This window comes from Trichomycterus rosablanca, chromosome 1, assembly GCF_030014385.1.
Source record: "Trichomycterus rosablanca isolate fTriRos1 chromosome 1, fTriRos1.hap1, whole genome shotgun sequence".
In the NCBI taxonomy this organism is placed as follows: Eukaryota; Metazoa; Chordata; class Actinopteri; order Siluriformes; family Trichomycteridae; genus Trichomycterus; species Trichomycterus rosablanca.
In genome coordinates this window covers 79,074,238-79,097,845 of record NC_085988.1, presented here as the reverse complement: position 1 = coordinate 79,097,845, position 23,608 = coordinate 79,074,238, and the positions used below count along the sequence as shown (strand labels likewise).

The 23,608-nt window shown below is 41.2% G+C and overlaps 1 protein-coding gene across 1 annotated transcript in view; it reads left to right on the top strand.

Moving 5' to 3' along the window:
- The first annotated feature begins 9,723 nt into the window (after positions 1 to 9,723).
- gramd4a (GRAM domain containing 4a) overlaps positions 9,724 to 23,608 on the top strand; it is a 65,081-nt gene continuing 51,196 nt past the window's right edge. The window contains exons 1-2 of the mRNA XM_063006847.1: positions 9,724 to 9,763; positions 15,664 to 15,871. Of these exons, the coding sequence (XP_062862917.1) occupies positions 9,735 to 9,763; positions 15,664 to 15,871 (237 nt within the window). The 5' untranslated portion in view covers positions 9,724 to 9,734. The remainder of the gene's footprint in view (positions 9,764 to 15,663; positions 15,872 to 23,608) is intronic.

Genomic DNA, 23,608 nt, shown 5'->3' with positions numbered 1-23,608 from the left:
ATAAATAACAGCTCTCCGATCCATGCAATCATTTTTACATTAGTGCGTCATGTTAGAATAGAACGGGGTGCCCATACTTTCGTGGCTTGAGATATAGTATTTCAGTCGTCAGGTCACCGCGATGTACTTTTCTTAAAGGTTGGCCTCATCGTTTTTCAAAAAGGCTTTGTAGCTTTTTTAAATGCACTTCAGTTCCTATATTGATATTCAGCTTTACAGGGCAAGCGACTGAAAAATCACACTAACCTTATTCTGATGATTTACACTGAATGGTGTCAGCAATGTTTATGTAGGCTTGACAATAGCTGCTGATGCCAATTCTCAAGCAGACTCAAGTGTTCATTATTAAGGGTGGACCGATATTTAGACCTAATTATTTTCATGTGGTAAAAGGCTGTTTTACACAAGTACGCTGATCCAAAATGCTGTCAAATATGTTTTACATTTACAGCATTTAGCAGACGCTTTTTATCCAAAGCGACTTCCAATTATTACTGAACACAATTTTTGAGCAATTGAGGGTTAAGGGCCTTGCTCAGTGGCCCAACAGTGGCAACTTGGCGGTGGTGGGGCTTGAACCTGGTTACTAGTCCAGTACCTTAACCGCTGAGCTACCACTGCCCTGTGTCACATTTTCTTATGTTTGGATATTTTTTCTCAGCCAGCAAGTTCCAAAATTGTCCAGCCGAGGCCTTTAACTTCATATGAATGGTAGATTGTAGGGTTAACATTTCTGTATGTAACATGAAATCTGAATATTCTCTGTCAGCTTCTTCCCCGTATGAACGAAACAACGTCTCTGCAGTGGTCTTGCCCAAATCAAACCATTTTTGGTTTCTTTGTGCTTGATTGGCACTCATCTTCACAAACAGTGAAGGTTACAAAATGTAAAAAGGAAAAAATGGAGTAAACTGGTTACTGATGAATGAAAGCGTTCTAGATTAGAGGGCTTTAGGTGGGCTGAGGCGTAGCTATGGTAACAAACTAAATTGTTTTTTTTTTTATGGAATTTTTTATGATATTAGGCAAACACTTTAATTCAAAGCTACTTACAATTGAGACTAAATATGATGCAAGAATAGCTGAGGGCCTCAGCGGTCCCACAGTGGCATGAATGGCAGCGGAGGTGACTGAACCAGTGACCTTCTGATTACTAGTTTAGTACCTTAGCCACCGAGCTACCAAACATTTAGTCCCAGATAAGGAAAAGTTGCAGAAATTATTAACATTTTCTTACATTCCCTTACAAATGTATGTAAATGTTTGCATTATCTTCTAATCTTACATTTAGCAAGGTTACAACTGCTGTCCACTAATTTTTAATTCATTTGTGCAAGTTTAATATTGCAGCACTTTATTAATATTAAAAACACAGCACACTGTCTTTTCTTCCAGCAGGTACTGAAACTTCAGCAGCTTTTCATGATGACATTTCACAGATGGTCATTTACTTGCTCAAGCCACATCCCTTCTCCAAACTCTGAGAACTTCTCAACATGAGTTTTATATCAGGTGGCACAGTGGTCAATTAAGCTAACCCACTACTGCTGGCATTCAGGGTTTAAATCATCAGTGGTACTTGGTTGATTGGGCCTCTACGGACAAACACGTTAAGCTATGTGTGAAGATGGATGGCCGAGGCCCTGGGATGGATTGGCGTTCTGTCCGGGGTGTCTTATTACACTGCATCCAGTAATTATGTGGAAACGGGACCCACCATGACCCTGACCAGTATAAAGTGGCGATAAAACAAATGGCTAAAAGAGACTACAGGGATGGAACTGATAAAAACTATTCTGTTTATTTACTCTGAGGTGGTTCTGATGGCTTTTACCCTCCTGAGGCTGAAGCCTGTGGGTTTGCAACTGCCAGAACAACAGTGTTGTCCCTGCTGGACTGCAGGATGTATTGGCAATCTGCAGTGACCGCACTCACAATGTCCAGAACTCACCAACAGACCTAATTCTACTACAAACTGAACTAAAGGATAATGAACCCCAAATTAATTCATTATGCTTTTCACTTGTTGTAACGTTATTAATATTAATTTAACCTAACTTTATAATTTAATTATTAATTATTAGTTTTATGCCTGATTTGTTTACTCACTCACTCACTCACTCACTCACTTTCTTAACCGCTTATCCAATTAGGGTCATGGGGGGGCTGAGAATGATCCACCAGCTAAATAATACCTGCTCTGTGGTGGTCCTGTGGGGGTCCTGAATGAAAAGGGGCTAACAAAGCATGCAGAGAAACAGGTGGACTACAGTCAGTAATTGTAGAACTACAAATTGCTTCTATGTGGTAAGTAGAGCTGATAAAATGGACAGCGAGTGTAGAAACAAGGAGGTGGTTTTAATGTTATGGCTGATCAGTGTAGATATGCCCTGACTCGCTCAAAAAAAAGTAAAACAGACCTATGTTTCCATCTACTGGTCAGAATGTAGAATTTCTCTTTTTTTAATCCAGAAAAGTAAAAACTGTGGTGCTTTAGGTTGGGTTACTTTACATTTCTTAAACTGTATTGTGTAATTATTTACTTTATTACTGGTGTTATGTTTGTTCTCTTATTTTTGTTAACTATCTGGTTTTCCATTGTCCTTTAGTTTTCGTTGTTTTCTTGACAGTGATTCTCCTAACAGCTGAATGTGTACTCTGTTTAGTTTTACATACACTTTACTGTAACATAAAACAACATCTGCTAAAGGGTTCATTAAAAATGATGATAAAATGATTAATTCATTTACAGCATTCAATATTCTTCCCTTGGATTAAAACTGGAGTTAGGCGGCACGGTGGTAGCACTGTTGCCTCACAGCAAGAAGGTCCTTGGTCGATCCACCGGTGGGGCAGTCCGGGTCCTTTCTGTGTGGAGTTTGCATGTACTCCCCGTGTCTGCGTGGGGTTTCCTCCCACAGTCCAAAGACATGCAAGTGAGGTGAATTGGAAGCACTAAATTGTCCATGACTGTGTTTGATATAACCTTGTGTAATGAGTAACTACCGTTCCTGTCATGAATGTAACCAAAGTGTAAAATATTTTTCTTTTATGTACAACAACTGGCTTCTTAATTTGTAGGTTGGGACTTTCAGTAGTACTACTACCATGTTCAGTGTTACTGAATCTACTGTATTAGGGCTGGGCGGTTCCTGAATATCTCGGGCTAATTATTTGAATCTTTGTACTGAATCAGGAATCACGAGTCCAAAATCTCAATTAACCCAGATCCTATAAGTAATAAGTAAAATATTCCAATAAACAAGCGGTTAAACACACTGGTGTTCGTTATGTGGCTGATTTTATGCAAAATTATATTATTATTAAAATGCAAATGCTTACAGGCTACTTTAGTACTGTACCACTTAAGGAGTATCATAGCCCCCATGGTAATTTATTGACTGTTTGGTGCCACTGTGGCTGCCTGACTGGGTGAAGTTACCATGGCAATTTGTTGTTGACCATCCTCCGTGAACCCTCGACCCTTTAATATACTCATCTGATTGGTAGGTGAGTCCACCCCTATGATGATCAAAATTCCACATGGAAAAAAGTGTCAACTTGTCACTGATAAGAGAAGTGTGAGGTGCCAAGAGAATTAAGAGAGAAGAATTTATTTACAGAAGATGAGTGCACAGAAGACAAGTGATATTTGGATACATTTTCATGCAGTAAATCGATCGCAATCAAGATGTCAGTACAAGTGACTCAAGTGAACCGGATGACATTACTGAGTGACTCAGATTAACCAGAGTCCATAAAATGAACCGAATTTACCACCACTAGAATCTATCAGTAAAATGTATCATCTGTGAACCATCTCCACAGAATTCCCCTCCCAGGGTTGCCAGATCTGTGTAGAACTAAGTAGCCTAATAGCCGTTCAGAAGATGCCAAACACAGCCTAAACTAAAACTCACACGTACAGTACAGACATGCCTCCTCCAAACACAGCTGTTAAAAAAAAGACAATACAGACAGCACACTACATGGCCACAGTATGTGGACACGTCTCATGATTCATGAATTCAGGTGGTTCAGGTTCTACAATTGCTAACAGTTGCAAAAAACCATTTATATAAAGTAAATGATATGCTATCAACCTTCTGGAAACAATTTGGGGCAGTCGCTTTCCTGTTCAAGCATGACTTTGCCTCTGTGCATAAAGAAATTTATCATTTATAAAGACAGACCAACATGTTTGGTGAAGAAATAGGGCTCTTACTTCGACCCCACTGAACATCTTTGGGATGAGTTGAAACGTTGATTAAGATCCAGGCCCTTTTTGTCATTTTAATATCAATGCCTGATCATATATATATAAACTGATCAGCCATAACATTAAAACCACCTTCTTGTTTCTACACTCACTGTCTATTTTATCAGTTTTCATTCTATATATCGAGTTTCATTTTATTTATATCAAGTTTCATTTTATATATATATCGAGTTTCATTTTATATATATCAGTTTTCATTTAATATATATCAAGTTCCATTTTATATATATCAGTTTTCATTCCATATATATCTAGTTTCATTTTATATATATCGAGTTTCATTTTATATATATCAGTTTTCATTGTATATATATCAAGTTTCATTTTATATATATCGAGTTTCATTTCATATATATATCAGTTTTCATTTAATATATATCAAGTTCCATTTTATATATATCAGTTTTCATTCCATATATATCTAGTTTCATTTTATATATATCAAGTTTCATTTTACATATATCAGTTTTCATTTTATATATATATCAAGTTTCATTTTATATATATCAGTTTCCATTCCATATATTTCTAGTTTCATTAGATATTTATTGAGTTTCATTATATATATATATATATATATATATATATATATATATATATATATATATATATATATATATATATATATATATTTCATATATATCTTGTTTTATTTTATATATATCAAGTTTCATTGTATATACATCAGTGTTTGCTATACACAGTGTATCACAAAAGTGAGTACACCCCTCACATTTCTGTAAATATTTTATTATATCTTTTCATGGGACAACACTATAGAAAGGAAACTTGGATATAACTTAGAGTAGTCAGTGTACAGCTTGTATAGCAGTGTAGATTTACTGTCTTCTGAAAATAACTCAACACACAGCCATTAATGTCTAAATAGCTGGCAACATAAGTGAGTACACCCCACAGTGAACATGTCCAAATTGTGCCCAAATGTGTCGTTGTCCCTCCCTGGTGTCATGTGTCAAGGTCCCAGGTGTGAATGGGGAGCAGGGCTGTTAAATTTGGTGTTTTGGGTACAATTCTCTCATACTGGCCACTGGATATTCAACATGGCACCTCATGGCAAAGAACTCTCTGAGGATGTGAGAAATAGAATTGTTGCTCTCCACAAAGATGGCCTGGGCTATAAGAAGATTGCTAACACCCTGAAACTGAGCTACAGCATGGTGGCCAAGGTCATACAGCGGTTTTCCAGGACAGGTTCCACTCGGAACAGGCTTCGCCAGGGTCGACCAAAGAAGTTGAGTCCACGTGTTCGGCATCATATCCAGAGGTTGGCTTTAAAAAATAGACACATGAGTGCTGCCAGCATTACTGCAGAGGTTGAAGACGTGGGAGGTCAGCCTGTCAGTGCTCAGACCATACGCCGCACACTGCATCAACTGCATGGTCGTCATCCCAGAAGGAAGCTGACGCACAAGAAAGCCCGCAAACAGTTTGCTGAAGACAAGCAGTCCAAGAACATGGATTACTGGAATGCCCTGTGGTCTGACGAGACCAAGATAAACTTGTTTGGCTCAGATGGTGTCCAGCATGTGTGGCGGCGCCCTGGTGAGAAGTACCAAGACAACTGTATCTTGCCTACAGTCAAGCATGGTGGTGGTAGCATCATGGTCTTGGGCTGCATGAGTGTTGCTGGCACTGGGGAGCTGCAGTTCATTGAGGGAAACATGAATTCCAACATGTACTGTGACATTCTGAAACAGAGCATGATCCCCTCCCTTCGAAAACTGGGCCTCATGGCAGTTTTCCAACAGGATAACGACCCCAAACACAACCTCCAAGATGACAACTGCCTTGCTGAGGAAGCTGAATGTAAAGGTGATGGACTAAACCCAATTGAGCACCTGTGGCGCATCCTCAAGTGGAAGGTGGAGGAGTTCAAGGGGTCTAACATCCACCAGCTCCGTGATGTCATCATGGAGGAGTGGAAGAGGATTCCAGTAGCAACCTGTGCAGCTCTGGTGAATTCCATGCCCAGGAGGGTTAAGGCAGTGCTGGATAATAATGGTGGTCACACAAAATATTGACACTTTGGGCACAATTTGGACATGTTCACTGTGGGGTGTACTCACTTATGTTGCAGCTATTTAGACATTAATGGCTGTGTGTTGAGTTATTTTCAGAAGACAGTAAATCTACACTGCTATACAAGCTGTACACTGACTACTCTAACTTATATCCAAGTTTTAGTTCTATAGTGTTGTCCCATGAAAAGATATAATAAAATATTTGCAGAAATGTGAGGGGTGTACTCACTTTTGTGATACACTGTATATATATATATACAGTGTATCACAAAAGTGAGTACACCCCTTACATTTCTGCAAATATTTCATTATATCTTTTCATGGGACAACACTATAGACATGAAACTTGGATATAACTTAGAGTAGTCAGTGTACAGCTTGTATAGCAGTGTAGATTTACTGTCTTCTGAAAATAACTCAACACACAGCCATTAATGTCTAAATAGCTGGCAACATAAGTGAGTACACCCCACAGTGAACATGTCCAAATTGTGCCCAAATGTGTCGTTGTCCCTCCCTGGTGTCATGTGTCAAGGTCCCAGGTGTAAATGGGGAGCAGGGCTGTTAAATTTGGTGTTTTGGGTACAATTCTCTCATACTGGCCACTGGATATTCAACATGGCACCTCATGGCAAAGAACTCTCTGAGGATGTGAGAAATAGAATTGTTGCTCTCCACAAAGATGGCCTGGGCTATAAGAAGATTGCTAACACCCTGAAACTGAGCTACAGCATGGTGGCCAAGGTCATACAGCGGTTTTCCAGGACAGGTTCCACTCGGAACAGGCTTCGCCAGGGTCGACCAAAGAAGTTGAGTCCACGTGTTCGGCGTCATATCCAGAGGTTGGCTTTAAAAAATAGACACATGAGTGCTGCCAGCATTGCTGCAGAGGTTGAAGACGTGGGAGGTCAGCCTGTCAGTGCTCAGACCATACGCCGCACACTGCATCAACTCGGTCTGCATGGTCGTCATCCCAGAAGGAAGCTGACGCACAAGAAAGCCAGCAAACAGTTTGCTGAAGACAAGCAGTCCAAGAACATGGATTTCTGGAATGCCCTGTGGTCTGACGAGACCAAGATAAACTTGTTTGGCTCAGATGGTGTCCAGCATGTGTGGCGGCGCCCTGGTGAGAAGTACCAAGACAACTGTATCTTGCCTACAGTCAAGCATGGTGGTGGTAGCATCATGGTCTTGGGCTGCATGAGTGTTGCTGGCACTGGGGAGCTGCAGTTCATTGAGGGAAACATGAATTCCAACATGTACTGTGACATTCTGAAACAGAGCATGATCCCCTCCCTTCGAAAACTGGGCCTCATGGCAGTTTTCCAACAGGATAACGACCACAAACACAACCTCCAAGATGACAACTGCCTTGCTGAGGAAGCTGAAGGTAAAGGTGATGGACTAAACCCAATTGAGCACCTGTGGCGCATCCTCAAGTGGAAGGTGGAGGAGTTCAAGGTGTCTAACATCCACCAGCTCCGTGATGTCATCATGGAGGAGTGGAAGAGGATTCCAGTAGCAACCTGTGCAGCTCTGGTGAATTCCATGCCCAGGAGGGTTAAGGCAGTGCTGGATAATAATGGTGGTCACACAAAATATTGACACTTTGGGCACAATTTGGACATGTTCACTGTGGGGTGTACTCACTTATGTTGCCAGCTATTTAGACATTAATGGCTGTGTGTTGAGTTATTTTCAGAAGACAGTAAATCTACACTGCTATACAAGTTGTACACTGACTACTCTAAGTTATATCCAAGTTTTATTTCTAAAGTGTTGTCCCATGAAAAGATATAATAAAATATTTGCAGAAATGTAAGGGGTGTACTCACTTTTGTGATACACTGTATTTCATATACAGTATATCTAGTTTTATTTTATATATATCAAGTTTCATTGTATATACATCAGTGTTTGCTATATATAGTTTGGCTTGCCATTATATATATTATATATATTTATATTTTGGTTGAAAATAGTGAGGGTGGGAGGAGTAGTAATCGTAAGAGTAAGAGTAAGAGTCTTGTCTGAGAGACTGAGAGATGGTTAAAGTCCAGACTTAGCACCATCTGATTTCCACCTTTTTGGACGCTCAAAGGAGCTTTAAGGGGAAGAAGATTTTCATGTGATGATGATGTGAAAGCAGCGCTGCATCAGTGGCTACGCGCTTAATCAAAAACATTTTTGGTGGTGGCATTAAAAAGTTGATATGGGTGAAATGAGATTTAAAAAGATTGATTGCTGTAGGCATGATTGCAACTCAGCCTTGTGTACGGAGAGACACACCCTGATGCACTCTTTTCCCATCTCTGTGCAGGCGGCATCAATCAGCCAGCAGAGGGCGTAATTGCATCAGTCATAAGAGAGTCCCTATCCAGCTTTAATCCCGCCCCTACGTGAACAACAGGCCAATCATTGTTCATGTGGCTGCTCAGCCCAGCTGGCAGGCAGAGCTGGATTCGATACGACGTACTCAGAATCCAGCTTTGGTTGCAGCGTGTCTTTTTACCGCTGCGCCACCTGAGCGGCTCATTGTCTGTTTTACCACCACTTTATCCTATTTAGGGTCGCAGTGGGTACAGTGACAAACAATATATAAGAGGGTTCTTCAAATCATTTCCGCACTTTTAAAACTCTATTTATTAGGAATTTCTAAAACTTTTCTACATATGTACCTTCTGAAGCATTTTTCCCAGCGCCGTACCTGCGACCCTGACCGGGCGATGAATTGGTTAGTTAGTTAGTTTGTTTGTTTATTAGGATTTTAACGTCATGTTTTACACTTTGGTTACATTCATGACAGGAACGGTAGTTACTCATTACACAAGGTTATATCGAACACGATCATGGACAATTTAGTGTCTCCAATTCACCTCACTTGCACGTCTTTGGACTGTGGGAGGAAACCGGAGCATCCGGAGTAAACCCACGCAAACACGGGGAGAACATGCAAACTCCACACAGAAAGGACCTGGACCGCCCCACCTGTGGATCGAACCCAGGACCTTCTTGCAGTGCTACCCACTTAGCCACCGTGCCGCCCGAATCGGTTAGTATAAATACATGAATAAATGAAGGACGGGGAGGATTATTGTGGCTTTAGGAATGAAACCATGAGCGAGTCCTTTAAGAAGGAGTGTGACAGTGACGTGATGCACGTTGTGCTACATGAACAGGAGGGACACACACACGCGCGCACACGCGCGCACACGCACTGTACTCATACAGGCTGCTCTCACACACAGACCTGACGGTTGAGAGTCGCTTCACTCAGAGCTTCAACTGCGATGCCGGAGCTCCGATATTAATCTGTCAGCGTTGAACTTTGGAGAGTGACTGTGTGCTTTTATTGATTTGTAACAGCTGTACTGGGTGTGTAAGGACTGGTTTAGAAACAGACCTCCGCGTTGATGAAACTTCGCTCTAATTCCCGAGCTGGGTAAGCTTTACTCCGATTATTATAATGACATACATTACCTTACTGAACCGACTCTTTTCAGCGACTCGTTTACCGAGTCGACTCCTGACAGGAGTGTCAAAATATTTAAACATAATTAATTACTAAAAAGTTTTACATAACAATTATATTAACTATACACCGATCAGCCATAACATTAAAACCACCTCCTGGTTTCTACACACACTGTCCATTTTTATCAGCTCCATTTACCATATAGAAGCACTTTGTAGTTCTACAATTACTGACTGTAGTCCATTTATTTCTCTACATACATTTTTAGCCTGCTTTCACCCTGTTCTTTAATGGTCAGGACCCCCACAGGACCACCACAGAGTGGGTATTATTAAGGTGGTGGATCATTCTCAGCACTGCAGTGACACTGACATGGTGGTGGTGTGTTAGTGTGTGTTGTGCTGGTATGAGTGGATCAGACACAGCAGCGCTGCTGGAGTTTTTAAATACCGTGTCCACTCACTGTCCACTCTGTTAGACACTCCTACCTAGTTGGTCCACCTTGTAGACGTAAAGTCAGAGACGATCGCTCATCTATGGCTGCTGTTTGAGTTGGTCATCTTCTAGACCTTCATTAGTGGTCACAGGACGCTGCCCACAGGGCGCTGTTGGCTGGATGTTTTTGGTTGGTGGACCATTCTCAGTCCAGCAGTTACAGTGAGGTGTTTAAAAACTCCAGCAGCGCTACTGTGTCTGATCCACTCATACCAGCACAACACACACTAACACACCACCACCATGTCATTGTCACTGCAGTACTGAGAATCATCCACCACCTAAATAATACCTGCTCTGTGGTGGTCCTGACCATTGAAGAACTGGGTAAAACTTATTTATGTAGAGAAATTGACGGACTACAGTCAGTAATTTTAGAACTACAAAGTGCTTCTATATGGTAAGTGGAGTTGATAAAATGGACAGTGAGTGTAGAAACAAGGAGGTGGTCATAATGTTATGTCTCATTGGTGTATAATTATAGCTATAATATAGGGCAGTTGTAGCTTAGTGGTTAAGGTATTGGACTAGTAATCTGAAGGTTGCCAGTTCAAGCTTCACCACTGTCAGGTTGCCACTGTTGGGCCCTTGAGCAAGGCCCTTAGCCCTCAATTGCTTAGATTGTATACTGTCACAACTGTTAGTCGCTTTGGATAAAAGCGTCTGCTAAATGTTGGGAATGTACATGTAAACTATATACAACTATTTAGTTTACATTTTATCAACGTACAGTATGTTACTTTAAATAAGGAAACCATTAAACGTTAATTATTATTATTATTATTATTAATAATCATGAGTATGTAAGTGCAGGGTTTCCAAGTGGCACATCACTGACTTTGACACTGACCAATATTAAGCAATTAGTAAAAATAAATGAATTAATGCTTGTCGTGGATACAGTGTATCACAAAAGTGAGTACACCCCTCACATTTCTGCAAATATTTTATTATATCTTTTCATGGGACAACACTATAGACATGAAACTTGGATATAACTTAGAGTAGTCAGTGTACAGCTTGTATAGCAGTGTAGATTTACTGTCTTCTGAAAATAACTCAACACACAGCCATTAATGTCTAAATGGCTGGCAACATAAGTGAGTACACCCCACAGTGAACATGTACAAATTGTGCCCAAAGTGTCAATATTTTGTGTGACCACCATTATTATCCAGCACTGCCTTAACCCTCCTGGGCATGGAATTCACCAGAGCTGCACAGGTTGCTACTGGAATCCTCTTCCACTCCTCCATGATGACATCACGGAGCTGGTGGATGTTAGACACCTTGAACTCCTCCACCTTCCACTTGAGGATGCGCCACAGGTGCTCAATTGGGTTTAGTCCATCACCTTTACCTTCAGCTTCCTCAGCAAGGCAGTTGTCATCTTGGAGGTTGTGTTTGGGGTCGTTATCCTGTTGGAAAACTGCCATGAGGCCCAGTTTTCGAAGGGAGGGGATCATGCTCTGTTTCAGAATGTCACAGTACATGTTGGAATTCATGTTTCCCTCAATGAACTGCAGCTCCCCAGTGCCGGCAACACTCATGCAGCCCAAGACCATGATGCTACCACCACCATGCTTGACTGTAGGCAAGATACAGTTGTCTTGGTACTTCTCACCAGGGCGCCGCCACACATGCTGGACACCATCTGAGCCAAACAAGTTTATCTTGGTCTCGTCAGACCACAGGGCATTCCAGTAATCCATGTTCTTGGACTGCTTGTCTTCAGCAAACTGTTTGCTGGCTTTCTTGTGCGTCAGCTTCCTTCTGGGATGACGACCATGCAGACCGAGTTGATGCAGTGTGCGGCGTATGGTCTGAGCACTGACAGGCTGACCTCCCACGTCTTCAACCTCTGCAGTAATGCTGGCAGCACTCATGTGTCTATTTTTTAAAGCCAACCTCTGGATATGATGCCGAACACGTGGACTCAACTTCTTTGGTCGACCCTGGCGAAGCCTGTTCCGAGTGGAACCTGTCCTGGAAAACCGCTGTATGACCTTGGCCACCATGCTGTAGCTCAGTTTCAGGGTGTTAGCAATCTTCTTATAGCCCAGGCCATCTTTGTGGAGAGCAACAATTCTATTTCTCACATCCTCAGAGAGTTCTTTGCCATGAGGTGCCATGTTGAATATCCAGTGGCCAGTATGAGAGAATTGTACCCAAAACACCAAATTTAACAGCCCTGCTCCCCATTTACACCTGGGAACTTGACACATGACACCAGGGAGGGACAACGACACATTTGGGCACAATTTGGACATGTTTACTGTGGGGTGTACTCACTTATGTTGCCAGCTATTTAGACATTAATGGCTGTGTGTTGAGTTATTTTCAGAAGACAGTAAATCTACACTGCTATACAAGCTGTACACTGACTACTCTAAGTTATATCCAAGTTTCATGTCTATAGTGTTGTCCCATGAAAAGATATAATAAAATATTTGCAGAAATGTGAGGGGTGTACTCACTTTTGTGATACTCTGTACATATTTTGGGCAGTTGGTTTAAAAGTGGTTAGATTTAATAATTATTTGATTACACATAAATGTAATGAAGGATTTGCTGACGAACTCTCTTAAAATTGTGGATCAGTCCATAAGGTCCATGGATGTTTTTGGCTCCTCTCTGGGTGGGATTGCCAAGGAGGATTCAACATGACTGATGCAATTATGGCCTCTGCTGGTTGATCAAGGGCGTCTGCACAATGAGACGGGCCATAATGGGAATCGGTGCGTGACTCTCCGTATGCTATACAGATTCCCATACGAGCCTGCCTTGTGTATTTTTATTGCTTTTCTCCCCATTTGTTTCCAATCTAGTCACAACGAATTGCCAGTTGTAACATATTTACTTTTTTGCTGCTTCAAACCCCTACACTGACCAATGAGAGCCACAGACTGTCACGGGCGCTGTTGAGTACCTTCATAAGTAGGGGAGGAACACATATAAAGTAGCGTGACTCTCCATATGCAGCACGTCTCTGTGGGAATCCACTGTTGACTGGGGTAAAAAGTGACCAGTGACTTTACATGTATCAGAGGGTGCAGGTGCTGGTCTGTGGCCCTGCTTGGTCATTATGGGGGTGGTGAAAGTAGCAAAGATGTTGTTGGAAATGCAGATTGAGAGAAAAGGGAGAAATGTAAGAAAAGTAAAGTTCAAACTTTGGTGATAAAGAAGATGGAAAAAACAGCAATTGAGGCTGTAATCTCAACCATTCAGATTATTAAGACTACTGGGTATTGTATGCAGAGGTTAAGACATGATTACATTTTCAGCATTATTTCTGCCCACAATCATGCCTACAACAAAACAGCAACATGCATCAATTAATCTTTTTAATGCATCTCAAGGACGTCCTTGTGTCCTTGTACCCTGATGCGCTCAGTTTGTGACTTTGTATCTGGGCTCATTGTCCTGACTGTATTCTCAGCCTCTCTTTAGAACTAGTGATCTCAATGACAAGTGAATCAGAAGACCTTGCGGCAAGCTTGTAGGCTTTGTGGGCATAAAAACCATGGAGATATTGAATCCAGTAGGCGGTGGAACGATTAGTTCGAAATGCTATTTGTGTTTAGCATGCTCTGTAGAGCTGACTAGCATTCACTCCTCTTTTCTGGAAAGGAAGTTGTACTGCCAGCCAAATGTGATTATTCCTCTTACAATAATGGAGTGTTAAGTGCTCCTACTTTCATTTCTGTATGTTGAGAGATTCTCAGAAAAGGAGCAGGAGCACCTGGAGAACATCTGGTAGTTCTTTTCCTGCAAGTTACATCTTCAGCATGTTTACAACACAGATAGTTTTATTCATGACTCTAATTATCAAATCAACAAGAGCCAAAAAGGCTAGGGATTAAGACCCAAACCAAGACTGAATATTGTGACCCAAACTCTCTAACTAGTAAAGAAATTGAATTTTTAGTACATAGATGAAGAATTTAAAGTATTGACACCCTAAACCAAGAATGTTAATTATGAAGACCCAGAACAAGACAAGAATTGAAAGATTGACCAAGACTATTGTTCGTCTGACTAAACCATTACACACAGAGACCGAGACCAAAATGCTGTTTAAAACATTAACCAAGACTCATAGAACTGAGTCCAAGACAAAGACCAGGGTTCAAAGTAATGACCATAAGCTTAGAGTCTCTAAGGTGCCAATCAAGACCTCTAACAAATCTGACCCAACACAAGACTTTTAGGTCCCAGACCAAGGATAAATTCAAACCCAGGTTAAGCATCAGGTTAAGCTTCTTCAGACTGAAGAAGTCATTCGGATTGAGTGACGAAACGTATCTCTACAACAAACTTGTGTCCAGATGAGCTGATTCAACTTTGTGGATAGTTAGTTAGATGCAGTTATAAAAAATGTAAATTTAAGACTGGATTAAGACTTAGATGTAACTGTATATCTGACTAAGACCTAGAACTAGCCTCAAAAATAAGACCAGACAGACTAATGGTTCAAACAAATACAGATTCTAAGAGTTAAGGACCAAGTATCAAGTACCACTCCAAGGCTGAGTATTTGATGGATGGATAGATGCACTTAATTTCTCCCCAAGGGGAATTTGGGGTCCTTATTTATTAAGACCTAGATCAAGACTTTCAACATTGAGATCCAGAACAATGACCTTGCAAAGACTTGGGGCAATGGAACCCTGAATGAATAAGACTTTGATTATTAAAATGCAGACCCAGAAAAAAGACTTAGAGGATCAGGACCTTTTATTGAGGCCCAGATTAGGACTAGAAGTGCTCAGAAGTCTGAGACACAAAATAAAACCCATGTCTAATCTTTACAAAGATGCTTAAACTATTACTATTTCATTAGTCCCATATCTCTGGTTTGATGGTTTTTATAGAGGTCATTCCTGTGATGATTCACTGTTACTTGACAGTCCACAGAAAGGAACAGAATTTAAATGACAAGGCATTAAGGTCTGTTATTAGCTGCACCACAGTGTCCTTTCAGTGCACAGTACTCTCCATAATCAGTGTTAATAATGAGCTTTGTTTTGTCTTACACTGATTTGTCTGACTCTGTCTGATGAGCTACAGACTCCTAATGTTCCCACTTTTATTACTCCCCATTGCACACAGTGTTTAGTCATGGCAGGGGAATTAGGTCACCTATTACTGGCGATATTTGTATGTGCCATCTGGGAGATTGCATTCACTCGTGCCATTACTAAGATTAGCTAGCAATCAAATTGTCATTAGCACACTTTCAACAGTTAGCTTAAGAAATTTTGCTAATGAAGCCATTAAGATGGATCAGAGCTGAATGGTAAATAAGCATAATAATATAGGGTCACTTAGTGTCAGGTTCTGTATTTTCATTCTTTTTTTTATCTCTGCAGGGTTGGCGTAAACCATGCTAAAGTAAAGCCTAAGATTGCTGTGTTGACCATGCTAAAGAGGCTGGACAAAATAAGGTTCAGAGGTTCAAAACGTGATGAGCTGCTGGACCTTGCCGAGTCCCCCACAGCTTCGGATAGCGAAGGCTTTGAGGAGATACTAACGAGGCCTCGGCTTTCGCTCCGAGAACCAGAAGAGATGAAGGACCCAGTAAGTAGTTAACTAAAATACAGCTATAGCCTTGCTTAGCATACATTCAGCCTATATGGAGCTCAAATTATTCTGTTGTTAACTTCAATTTGTTTAGCATCATACAACTTAAAATGAGTTACCATTATCTTACAAGTCAAAGGCTTATTAAACTAAATTTTAATTAGCTTTAGCAAATTTCATCAGCTCGAGGAAATAGTAGATCTTTAATGACCTGGCCGAACTTCAAGCAAGGTAGCTTCAAAAATCTACTATTTCTCAAACACAATTTTATCTTTATGTTTACATAAAATAACTACTTAATAAAACGTCAGTCATGGCTGATCTCAAATTCAGCTAGCCTTACCCAACTCAAACCCACTTAGCCTTAAAAAAACCTAATGCAAACCTTTCAACCTATAAGGGATCTTCAAAAAGTTTCCTCACTTTTATATTTTGTTTGGAAACTGTGAGGGAGGGAGGAGTAGTAATTGGTCGTTTCTGAGAGACTGAGAGCTTATAGTCCGGATTTAGCGCCATCTGATTTCCACCTTTTTGGACGCTCAAAGAAGCTTTAAGAGGAAGAAGATTTTCATGTGATGATGATGTGAAAGCAGTGATGCATCAGTGGCTACATGCTCAACCAAAAACATTTTTTGCTGATGGCATTTAAAAAAAAAAGTTGGTCCGATGCTGAAAAAATGCATCAAGGTGACTGTAAAAAAGTGATGTCATTTGTTTTTTTAATTTTTAATAAATGGAGTTAAAAAAAGTGTGGAAACTTTTTGAAGAACCCCCATAGTTTCATCAACCTGACAAGCAACCTGGAAACCAGCTCGTTTAGCATTTTTTATACAAAAAACCTTAATCCTTCAATCCATGCAAAACTTAGACTCTCCCAACCTAATAAACCTAAAATTCTCCTTTTCTACAAATCCCAAACGCCCCTGTCCTCACAGCACTCAAATTTCTTCAGCCTTTCAAACTTTAAACATTCCTGGCAATTCAAAACACAGAGTTCTTTTCCTCACAGAGCACAAATTACAGCACTCTTTTAAAATCTCTTTTTTAGCTTTTCTAAACTAAAATGACAGTGGTAGCGGTTAAGAAACTGGCCTAGTACTGTAATCTGAAGGTCACTGGTTCAAGCTTCACCACCATAGCCTTATACCTAGTTCACACTACATCGGTGCTAGATAAGGCAACTCGGAAGCAACTCAAATCACTCGATAAAATATCTAGCATGTTAAATATCGGAACCTGTCGGCGACTCAAAATTCTGTAGTGTGAAAGGCATTGCAAGCAGGTTGCGAGCAGCAGCGAGTGCTATGTGGAACTACAGCCAGTGAGAACACAAGATATGGGGTGTGAAGGGCGGATATGCGGGGGAGTGTAAAAACATGGGACAGGGGCATAATATGATTTCTGTCAGAATACATCGACATACACACAAGCTTTACAGAATTTTGTGATCTATAAGTCCACGCCAAACCATAATACCCACGCTGCATTGCAAAAAAATATTTATTTACCTCCAACTAACTACAGAACAGACAATCCCTGCTGGTTGTGTAGCCAAATCCACTCAGATTCATTTATTTGTCCTACTTGCTTTTATGCTGCACATCAGCGCTTAAACAGCTTTGATCGTTCAATTATTGTTGACGTGTATTTTTGGACGTGGTATCGTTAAACCCCTCATCAATTCTCGCGTGTGTTTTTTTTGTGACAAAATTACCAAACTCTTCTGAGATTCCCCCCGGTGATAGGTTGTGTAGTGTGTGACCCCCTGTCGCCGATCAGTCGTGTAGTGTGAAATAATCAGAATCAGAATCAGAATCAGAATACTTTATTGATCCCAGAGGGAAATTGCAGAATACACTGACATTAAAGACTCCCAACTGCAAGAGATTCAGTCATGTAGTGTGAACTGTACAGCGATCTGACAGATCTAAAAGCCGTGTAGTGTGAACTTGGCATTAGCCTTACAATACTTATTTTTCCATTAGAACACATCTGAGCCTTAAATTCAGACTTCCTGAAAACTTTTTCCAACATTAAAAGACTTTATACCCATGTCACTAAAAATAATTAGCTTTACACAACTCAGAATCCTTTACATTAAGTTTATTTTTATTTACAGGCAGTTGGGTGGAGCTCAGGTGGCCCAGTGGTCTATTATGCTAGCCAAACACTGCTAAGATCTGGGGTTGAATCCTTGTGGTACTACAGGCCAACTAGGCATCTATACAGACATGTATACACCGATCAGACATAACATTATGTCCACCCTCCTAATATTGTGTTGGTCCCCCTTTTGCTGCCAAAACAGCCCTGACCCGTCAAGGCATGGAGTCTGATACCTTTCTATCAGAACCAGCATTAACATCTTTAGCAATTTGAGCTACAGTAGCTTGTCTGTTGAGCCTTCGCCCCCCACATGCATCAATGAGCCTTGGCCACCCATGACCCTGTTGCCGGTTTACCACTGTTCCTTCCTTGGACCACTTTTGATAGATACTGACCACTGCAGACCGGGAACACCCCACAAGAGCTGCAGTTTTGGAGATGCTCTGACCCCGTCGTCTAGCCATCACAATTTGGCCCTTGTCAAACTCGCTCAAATCCTCACGCTTGTCCATTTTTCCTGCTTCTAACACATTAACTCTGAGGATAAAATGTCACTTGCTGCCTAATATATCCCACCCACTAACAGGTGCTGTGATGAAGAGATAATCAGTGTCATTCACTTCACCTGTCAGTGGTCATAATGTTATGCCTGGTCGGTGTAGATGACAAGACCCTGTGATTAATTGGTGCAGTGTCCAGGGTATTCCTGCCTTGTGCCTTGTGTTTCTCAGTGGAACCTGATCTCCTGCAACCCTGACTAGGATAAAGTGGCTAATGAAAATGAAATAAAATGTCAGGTGCTGGACTCTCTAGTCATATAGAGGCAGGTAGTCAAATCGGTTTCTCTTTAAATGCTTGTTTATGTTACTAATAGTTGGTTTAATGCATCTGCTGCATTTTCATAGGTTGTATTTTGATGTTGCTGCCTGAAAGGGCCAAATAAAGGGCATGGTCTGATGTTGGTTGCCATGTACTTTGTATGTCTGAGGTTTATTAAGTGGTGTGTCATGTAAATAGGTCTTACATAACAGCCCAGACTGCTTGTAGTCAGGTGACTTTGTGTGAAGGGGAACTTCAGTTGCTTGTGTTTATTTGGTTTTTTGAGTCATCACAATGTCAGAAAGTGGGTGAAAGTGTGTATTTACAGAATAAGACACTGGTGCAGATGATGCTTTGTGTGCTGCACAGGCACTAGCTCGTGTTGTTGAACTAATTTAGCTCATTTAAAGTCCGGAGATGAAGAGCTGGTCTGGCGTCTATAGATGCCCCGGCCTCCTGTTTATTCAGTGCTCTTCCTGTTGACTTGTTGCTGAGTGAAGATTAGATAAAACACGCTAACATGTTAAACCCCCGGGCGTCTCTACCAGGCACAGAGGAGCTTACAATAGCAAAGATATTTGCTATACACTGATCAGCCATAACATTAAAACCACCTCCTTGTTTCTACACTCACTGTCCAATTTATCAGCTCCACCTATAATATAGGAGCACTTTGTAATTCTACAATTACTGACTGTAGTCCATCTGTTTCTCTGCATATCTTTTTAGCCTGCTTTCACCCTGTTCTTCAATGGTCAGGACCACCACAGAGCAGGTATTATTTGGGTGGTGGATCATTCTCAGCACTGCAGTGACACTGACATGGTGGTGGTGTGTTAGTGTGTGTTGTGCTGGTATGAGTGGATCAGACACAGCAGCGCTGCTGGAGTTTTTAAATACCGTGTCCACTCACTGTCCACTCTATTAGACACTCCTACCTAGTTGGTCCACCTTGTAGATGGAAAGTCAGAGACTATCGCTCATCTATTGCTGCTGTTTGAGTTGGTCATCTTCTAGACCTTCATCAGTGGTCACAGGACACTGTCCATGGGGCGCTGTTGGCTGGATGTTTTTGGTTGGTGGACTATTCTCAGTCCAACAGTGAGGTGTTTAAAACTCCAGCAGCACTGCTGTGTCTTATCCACTCATACCAGCACAACACACACTAACACACCACCACCATGTCATTGTCACTGCAGTGCTGAGAATGATCCACCACCCAAATAATACCTGCTCTGTGGTGGTCCTGTGGGGGTCCTGACCATTGAAGAACAGCATGAAAGGGGGCTAACAAGGCATGCAGAGAAACAGATGGACTACAGTCAGTAATTGTAGAACTACAAAGTGCTTCTATATGGTAAGTGGAGCTGATAAAATGGACAGTGAGTGTAGAAACAGTGAGGTGTTCATAATGTTATGGCTGATCGGTGTATATAAAGAGCAGTTATAGCTCAGTGACATGCCTCTATGAAAGATTTTGTCTTTCTTTATCGATAATGAATCATAGTCTTGGCTGTGGGTGTAATATATCATGTTTGTGTTGTCAGACTTTGTGGGAAATTGATAATCATTTCTGTGGGATTTTATCCATTAGTCTGATTGTGCTGCACCTATTTTGAAATCATTTCTACTAATAAAAAGGAAGTAAGTTATTATGTTGTATACCTGCCTCATGAGAACAAGTTCTTTAACTACTTTAAAGAGAACCAGCCCTCATTTTTTCTTTTTCTTTTAATTGTGCCAGCTAATGTGGACTTGCATATAGTTGTACTAATAGGGACAGTGGTAGCCTAGTGAGAGTTCAAATCCCAGCTCTGCCACGCAGTCACTTTTGGGCCCTTAAGCAAGGTCCTTAAACCTCTCTGCTCCAGGGGCGCCGTATAATGGCTGACCCCGCGCTCTGACCCCAGCTTCCAAACAAGCTGGTATATGCGAAGAAAGAATGTCGTTGTACTGTACATCTGTATATGTATATATGACAAATAAAGGCATTCTATTCTAATACAACACACATTACCACATCATTGTCATGCCAGTGTCATTGCTGTTCTGGCTTTCGGGAATAGTCCACATTTGAATAATCCATGGTTCATGCATTGGTCAGGATACAGTTTGTGTTTGTATACCTGCAAAGTGCAGCATATCGAAGCTTTGCTCCACCATGACCTGGATGATTTGATGTTACTGTGGAATTGATGAAACACTCTGCCTAACAGACAATTCTTGGGAAGAATGGAAGGTCATCTGTCCATGAGCTGGAAATAAGTTATAATTGGGTTATGAAGAAGGACGGTAATCCAAGGTAACATCTGAATGGTCAAGAATAATTGTAATTAGACTTTTGAAGTGGCCCTGTCAAAGTCCTGACTTTTCTTTACTTTATTAGGATTTTAACATCATGTTTTACACACTTCAAGTTTTAATGTTAAACACAGTCATAAACAATTTTGTATCTCCAATTCACCTCACTTGCACGTCTTTGTACTGTGGGAGGAAACCGGAGCTCCTGGAGGAAACCCACACAGACATGGGGAGAACATGCAAACTCCACACAGGAAGGACCCGTACAGCCCCACCTGGGGATCGAACCCAGGACCTTCTTGCTGTGAGGCGACAGTGCTACCCACTTAGCCACCGTGCCGCCCTCAAACTCCACACAGAAAGGACCCAGACCACTCCTACTGGAAATCAAACCCAGGTCCTTCTTGGTGTGAGGCGACAGTGCTACAGCCCAGCTTTGCAAACTCAGATTCCTCTAAAATATTCCTCACATATCAGTGCTGGTCCCAAGCCTGGATAATCAGGAAGGTTGGAAAGGGCATCAGGAAGGGCATCCGATGTAGAAACTGTACTGAATCGAATATGCTTTTGAATAGTCAGCTGTGGCTAGAGTCAGACAGACCCTAGGTGTTCTGTTCCATTTAGCGTAAATAAAAAGTATGCATACTTAAGTGTGGATACAGGGCAGAGGAACTGTGGCATCATGATATGAGCACCTATGTGGGTTAAAGGCTCATGTGTTCTCTTGAGCGTGGCTCTAACCCCAAATTGCTCAATGGTTGGTAAAAGCCAGAACCTTTGTGTTCAGTCCCCTCTGTTTGAGAAAGAGCTAAAAACAAAGGCAGTGTTTGCCAACACGAGGCTACAGAACAACTTTTTTATTTCAACTTTATCTATGACTCATTGTGCCATCTTCCCACGTTAGAAGAACACAAACACGCCATCAGATGTGCTTATATGTTTATCAGCTTTACTCAGGGCAGATCTCCAAACCTCCCACTGTGACTAGGCTTTAGGTCACAGGGCCAAAGATGCAAACTGCTCACAACCGTGTTCATGTTCAGTCTCATTATGTTGCCTGGGTTCTGCTACCGTCTCATGCCGCCTTCTGCTCATCTGACCTTTTACAGCCCTGCATATTTACAATAAAGATCTTAATATGAGGCGTTCGGGTGGTACAGCGATCTGTCATGCTAGATCCACCATCCACCATCGCTGAGATTTGGCCGGGTGTCTACACAGACAGAATGGCTGTACCTGAGAAGGGGTGGATGGCCGAAGTCCTGTGATAAATTGTCGCCCTGTCCAGGATGTATTTGCCCTACGCCCAGCGTTTCCCTGTGAAAACGGACCCACTGCGAGCCTGACCAGGATAAAGCAGATGTTTTAAATGAAATGTAAATTATAATATGAATACCCAACTTAATGTGACTAAATCTTTTTAAAGAAGTCATTAATACAGTACACAGGCAAAAGTATGTGGACACAAGTATTAAGTCCAGCTGTGTGAGCAGCACCCACTGCTATACAAAAATATTATTTTTAATCATTTCTGTGCTAGTTTGTAATATTGCTGTGATATCACTGCTGCAATCCGGGTTCAAATCTAAGCAGTGCCATTGGCCAGTCAGGTGTCCACACAGACATGAAGCCCTGTGATGGACTAGTGCCCCGATTACTTTGTGCCCAGTGTTTTACTGTGGAACGCAATAATTTATATATACATATACTGTATATATATATATATATATATATATATATATATATATATATATATTTAAATATACATATACTGTATATATATATATATATATATATATATATATATATATTTATATATACATATACTGTATATACAGTGTATCACAAAAGTGAGTACACCCCTCACATTTCTGCAAATATTTTATTATATCTTTTCATGGGACAACACTATAGAAATAAAACTTGGATATAACTTAGAGTAGTCAGTGTACAACTTGTATAGCAGTGTAGATTTACTGTCTTCTGAAAATAACTCAACACACAGCCATTAATGTCTAAATGGCTGGCAACATAAGTGAGTACACCCCACAGTGAACACCCCAAATTGTGCCCAAAGTGTCAATATTTTGTGTGACCACCATTATTATCCAGCACTGCCTTAACCCTCCTGGGCATGGAATTCACCAGAGCTGCACAGGTTGCTACTGGAATGCTCTTCCACTCCTCCATGATGACATCACGGAGCTGGTGGATGTTAGACACCTTGAACTCCTCCACCTTCCACTTGAGGATGCGCCACAGGTGCTGAATTGGGTTTAGTCCATCACCTTTACCTTCAGCTTCCTCAGCAAGGCAGTTGTCATCTTGGAGGTTGTGTTTGGGGTCGTTATCCTGTTGGAAAACTGCCATGAGGCCCAGTTTTCGAAGGGAGGGGATCATGCTCTGTTTCAGAATGTCCCAGTACATGTTGGAATTCATGTTTCCCTCAATGAACTGCAGCTCCCCAGTGCCAGCAACACTCATACAGCCCAAGACCATGATGCTACC